Below are 6,342 nucleotides of genomic sequence, written 5' to 3'. Positions count from 1 at the left end.
AAAATTGTAATCGCACGCGCGCGTTCGGAATTCGCACAAAGCTTTCAACCAAAGAAAAATGCAAACAAGATATTAAATATTACGTAATCAAAATTACATAAACGTACGTATATCGAGCAATATTACGTTAAAATGAAATTAAACCAATTTTGCGCTTGTCTCATCGGGGAGATCAATGTTCGAATAATTAGTACCTAAATAATTAACGCTGTAAACTATCTCGGTTCAATAAAATTCGAGACTATTTTTTTAAATTTTATTAGTAAAACAAAACTACGATAACACTTCTGATACAGACTCGTCTCTCTTGACTTGTTTTGTCGCACAGATACGTGATGTATCTCCATATAAATTTTTAATTTCACTTTATTCGTGATTGTGCCAACTAATCTCGGCGATAAGACCATTAGCAGCGGGAGAAACGAAGAGATTCCGCGGAGAGAAAAAGACAGAGACACTTTTATCGAATCTCTCAATGTCGCTTGCAATGAACGGAGCTCGTACTCAATTGGGTTACACAATCGTGCGTAAGCGCCGTATGCAATCTTACGTCATTTTCACAACGTTCGAAGTAAAACGACACGTGCAGAGGGGCGTCCCCGCACTGAGCGTCGATTCGTTCCTCTGTGATGACCGACGGACGTCGCGTGAACGACGAATTGGTGAGCCGTATATAATAGCGAACGGGTCTGTACGATCGTGATCAGTGAAGTGATATACAACGCGCGATGGAGAATGGCACGTCCGACTCCCGAACCATTATTCGGTCTCCCGAAGGTTAGTGAAATTTTCGAGCAAGGTCCCCATTACAATTAGGAGAAGTTCCCTTGTAGTTCCTTGTTGAGAAAAATCGTAAAAGTATTTTTTTATAAACTAGTATTCTTCTACTGTGTTTTAATCTCAGATAATAATAATAATTTTCGCTTATCATCCGTGCTATTTTCTTTCTGAAAAATTCATTTACTTCTAAAGCACAATACAAAAGTTACTGTGAAATAAAAAATTGATTTTATAATTTAATTTTATTTATTAATAATTAAATTATTATCTTAATTATATTTTATATCGACGATGAAATAACAGTGATAAATAAGATGAAAATGACAGTAATAATTTTTTATGACAAGAATTTACTATAATATCACGCCACTTATTTCGATTATTATATAATAATTCAAAGTCATTAATAAAATTTATAAATTGTATTTTGTAAGCGAATCATTTATCAATCTTATCATTGTCATCATTTATCAATTATCATTTATCAATTTTATAAAATATTTATAAATATGAAAGTGCATTTTTAATAAATTTTCTAGTTCCCACAACCTTGCGAATATATAATTTCCGCACTAACAATAAGTGAATAAAATTTAACCTTTTCACTACAGTGCTAACACAGCTAAAAAACATTAGCGACAGGTGAAAATTTATTCAAACGACGTTTGCAGAAATTTTTATACCTCAGCGATATTCGAATATATCAGGCGATTACTGTTACTATGCTACGTCAATAGGAGCATTTTATCGATTAAACGATAAAATAAACGTACAGGGTTGAATGTACTCAAGAATTTAACAAAATTTTAAAGTATCAGAAAAAATTGTAATCTCAAATCTGTCAAAGTCTCGTTAGAATTCTGTCTTTGATATAAAGTCACAGTCATTAATTAAAAATTAATGTTTCGGTGGTTCAATGATTTTTCTTTCTGTGTCGCAAAATTAATTGATGTTATGAAAAATAAGATTTGTTTTATATACGAAATCTTTAATAGAATCGATTTCTTTACGTATATTATGTCCTTTCGGATTACTAAATGCTTGTTTATCATTTATGATTTATTATAATAAGCTAGCTGATTACGTCACATTATGTACATCGTATTTATCCGTACGTGGAACATGTAATAGCTTGACTTGTGATCTTTGAGACTTAGTAATTGTCAGGTAAGTGTCAGCTTTAAAATCACTCACATCCGTCGTGAAAAAAAACTACTTAAATTTGCATCTGTTTTTCGTAAACATTACATCGAGTATCCTCATAAAGCTTGAGCATACTATTGTTGAATAAGTATTGTTTGAAATTATTTAAAAATATTATAATGTTAGAATAAAGATATACAATATAATAATATGACTGCGGTGTAATAAAAGCGTAAAAATTAAATGAAAAACTGTATTCGAAGGGCAAAGCTCTTGCATAATGTTAAGAATCAATTTCAATTCACTAATATATATCAACGCTTATGATTACAATTGATTTCGTTACTTTATAAGCACATGGGGTAGGGAATTGGGTCAATTTGCGGATCGCGACCATGAAATAGTAGCTGCGAGATTAATCATGTGTTATTGAACACATATATACGTGAAACACTTATACGCGTAGACTAACACAGTCCAGTGTACTCCATTTTAACATTTTATCTCATCTTACAACTACATATATAGTAATGCTTCGTGAAACATATTAGAAACATTAGTATAGCATTACTTGCAAGTTTTCAAAGCATTTTTTTCGTAGCTACATCGCAGGTAATATTATTTTGACATACTTAATTTTCAGACACGGCAAAAGAGTTCCAAGCTTATTTGAGAAAATACGAAAAAGATGACAAGTTGGTGATTCTGGAGGCCACGGACAGGCCAGGGTCAAAACTCGGCGACAATTATACGTCGGTGATGATCAGAACGAAACTCGTCGGTACACGCGGAGACGGAAGTCGTTAGTATCGTTACTTAATTTATATTTAGCATTGCGTTATTACAAACGAAAATTGTCGGAAACAATGATGTCTGATTCAACAAAACGAAATAATTTTATGTTACGTAACTTCACAAATCACGTCCCGACAGATTGAAAGAGAGAGACAAAACAATGCTATCTTATTATTTATTTGTCGTTGATTTTAGAATTACGTAACATATAAGAAAAGCATATATTTGATATGCTTCTATTTTAAAGGAAAAATTATTTTACCACGAATCCGAATGATTCGGGTTGCATATTAAATCACAATTTTAAAAAATACCTACTGTATGCAGAAGTGAATTTTCTATAATTCTTTTAAATTTTATCATTGAATTTGCTTAACGTATCTTTACTAACAGCTTGGTAAATTTTTATTTTAATATATTGGTTTACCTGTTAAAAATATTGTATTCGTTGAGTATGCGAGAAAATAAATGACAAAGTACAAATACACAGTATGCATACATTTCTTGTGTATTTGTGCACAGCATATGCCAAGACTTTTATGACCAAGAAGATCCTGCGTGGGGTCACCATCAACAAAGTAATAGACCTAACTGATTTATTCCGTATGGAGTCGCATGCCTATACGAAAATATTACCTGTCCTTGGATCTTTTGGCCCACCCTGTATATATGCTGACTCGGACACTATAATAATGGAAGATTTGGCGGAGAAAGGATACGTCAATTGCGAGAGGCGCGATATGTTGGATTTAGATCATACTGTCTTTGCCTTAAAGGTACGTTTTTCAACCGACATTCCGGAACACATGCGCTGCTCTTTTATCTTATCTCGATATAGATAAAACACAATAGATAAGAAAAGATAGTTATACAACATCCAATTACTTGATGTTTCCTCCGGGATGTAATTGCAATTCTGAAGCGTGCGCAATACTTAGATAATTTATTATTAGGAGACAATGAGAAATCTTTCCTCTAGAGACGTAATAAAATAGAGATATTGCTTCAACTAGCTGTTTGGATGCTGAACTTTAAAGATTATGAAGTTTTGTTATCATACGGGGAACAAGTAAAAGTGTTGCTAGACATGACACAGTAATAGTAGTAGCGGCATACGACGGTCAATCCCATGGCTTCATTTATCTTGTCGGTAATAGCCGATAATTACTGACCAATATGACTAATATTATCCTCAGATCCAGGTAGAAATGCATTTCAAAGATTGACTAATCGCAGATTAACATGATTAACGATACTTACGATATTTGTCAAGCTTTTGTACATTAGAATAGTATTAATATGGACTTTTAATACTAAAGCTATCCCTATTCACGTATTACAATAACATCAATAAATCTCGAATTCTTTGATTAATTTAACGTTGAATTTTATCAACAAAAATTTTATCAGACGACACTTTTTTTCTAAATTTTCATTATGTGCCGACGATCAGAGCAGTCTTAAATTTCGAAAATTAACAGCGAAATGATACTTTAATATTTTTATTTATTTGTAAAAGTGTTGTCAAAAAATATTTAATTTTTAGTTCTTCGAATGCAATTTCTAATTCATCAAATTTTAATCGACTTCATTTTTCTCATTGAAGAATTTGTCAGTACGGTAATTCCGAAACTACATATATCGATTCTTTAAAATAATTATATTTAACACAAACGCATGTTTTTGCTCATCTAAATTTCACCTGAATCGCACATATATGTTTTATATTCTCTACAGAAACTTGCCAAGTTACACGCGTCGGCTTTAGCCATAAAGATCAACAATCCGCGGCTGTTCGACGAGTTGAACAGTCATCTGGAAGAGGTAATCTACACGGATAATTCCGAAACGTCGGTAATGAGGCTATGTACCGAAACGTGCGTGAAGACAATAGTACAATATTTAGATATGGTAGAGCCGCGGACGCCGGAGTGGCAGAGTGTTAGAGATCACATGGCCAGCTATCTTGATAAGGCCTACGACACGATGCAGCGGATGTTCACCATGCCGAAGCAAAAGTACGACACGATCTGCCACGGTGACCCGTGGGTCAATAATTTGCTCTTCCTGCATGACAACGACGGCAGGATAATCGATTTGAAGATGGTGGATTACCAGATAATCAGGTATGCCTCGCTGTCCTCGGACATCCTCTACTTCATATATAGCAGCGTGCAAACGTCGCTGATCGAGAGGAGCTTCGAGAGCCTTCTCAAGATCTATCACAACGAGTTCCTCAGCGAGCTCCGTCGATCGCACGTAGACGAGAACGTGCTCGCGGAGCTCGGGATGGACTGGCTGAACTCGGAGCTGCGAGCTTACTCGTTTTACGGAGCGCTCATTGGATGCTTCTTCATAAATCCGCTTTTGGCGGAGGAGGAGGACGTTAAAGAATTTGAAAAGGTCGAGTTCGGCCCGATGAATCCGATGTACCAAATAGACACAAAGTCGCCGACGGCCCACAAGAAGATCGATCGCGTCAAACGCGTCGCGTTTCAATATTACAGGCGACTTAAATTGGGTATTATTAATGACGATATCGAACCGATTCCTATTACGGGATAGTATATTTGCTCGGCATATGATAATGTCTATCGTCTAATCATTTGATATTATCGTCTAATAAACAACTGTAAATTGTGGCGTTTATGAGACATAAAAGAAAGCAATCGTAATTTAAGCCCGTGTCAATGTAGATAGATTACCGGTGTGTACAAAGAGAGAAAGAGTGAGTAATTCTTATATTGTATACATCTGAAAATATAATTGTTTTTAGAAAAATATTGATTGAAACATTTTTATGGAATATTTCTTTTTACAATCATTGCTTGAAATTTTATACCGACTCCCAAATGTGACAATTAATATAAAGTGAAATAACGCACAATTAGCTTTGGTATCGATATCGTAAATGTATGTGTTTAAAAATTGCTACTACTTTATAGAAAATTGAATTTTCGCGAAATACCTCAACAAAGCGTATTTTTAATACATACATCAAATAATTTCAATAATTTATTACGATTAAATCATAATTAAATAATGTGCCGAATTGAATTATAATTTAAATAATGTATCATTTAATATGTATATTAAGTATAATAAAAAAAAAATTCTATAATTTTTGTGTAGCATGTTAATAAATATGTTACGCAAAATATACTGTGCGTTTTGAAAAGCTTATGGAGATATATATTATACACGGATGGAGATTATTTTAGAAATCGTATCTTATCCTAATGCGTCGGTATGACATGGAGGTAAGTGGTATAATTTGCATTGACTCTAATTCTAAGTTGCACAAAACCGTTTCTTAACAAAGCCGTTGTGTAACAATGTTCTAAACGGTGATTTGTGCAAACGGCGGCGTCTTTCTCACAACACAATTTCGTCGTTTCGAACTCGTGCCGAAATATATATCCGCGACGCCCATCTGTTTCATCGCTGCGGTATTATTTCCATTATTTCAAAGCGATATTCTACTGCGATTATTGTTACCGGCGCGGGACCGCATTACGGACATCTCGGGGTGAGGTAATCCCTGAATGTTTATTAGCCTCATTATTTTATATTACGTGAGTGAAGCGTAAGTTAATAATACTCATTTCAGTAATCCCGCGCTGA

The 6,342-nt window shown here is 34.2% G+C and overlaps 1 protein-coding gene across 1 annotated transcript; it reads left to right on the top strand.

The window, feature by feature from the left end:
* Positions 1–533: 533 nt before the first annotated feature.
* On the top strand, positions 534–5,605 carry LOC105449208. Its single transcript, XM_011688222.1, has 4 exons — positions 534–777; positions 2,567–2,725; positions 3,241–3,494; positions 4,456–5,605. Exons 1-4 carry the CDS (start codon positions 729–731, stop codon positions 5,281–5,283), a joined length of 1,290 nt encoding a protein of 429 aa, XP_011686524.1. The 5' UTR covers positions 534–728; the 3' UTR covers positions 5,284–5,605.
* The last annotated feature ends 737 nt before the right edge of the window (positions 5,606–6,342 follow it).

This window comes from Wasmannia auropunctata, unplaced genomic scaffold (genome assembly GCF_000956235.1).
Source record: "Wasmannia auropunctata unplaced genomic scaffold, wasmannia.A_1.0 LD336076.1, whole genome shotgun sequence".
NCBI classification, from domain to species: Eukaryota; Metazoa; Arthropoda; class Insecta; order Hymenoptera; family Formicidae; genus Wasmannia; species Wasmannia auropunctata.
This window is presented reverse-complemented; position numbering and strand designations above follow the sequence as displayed.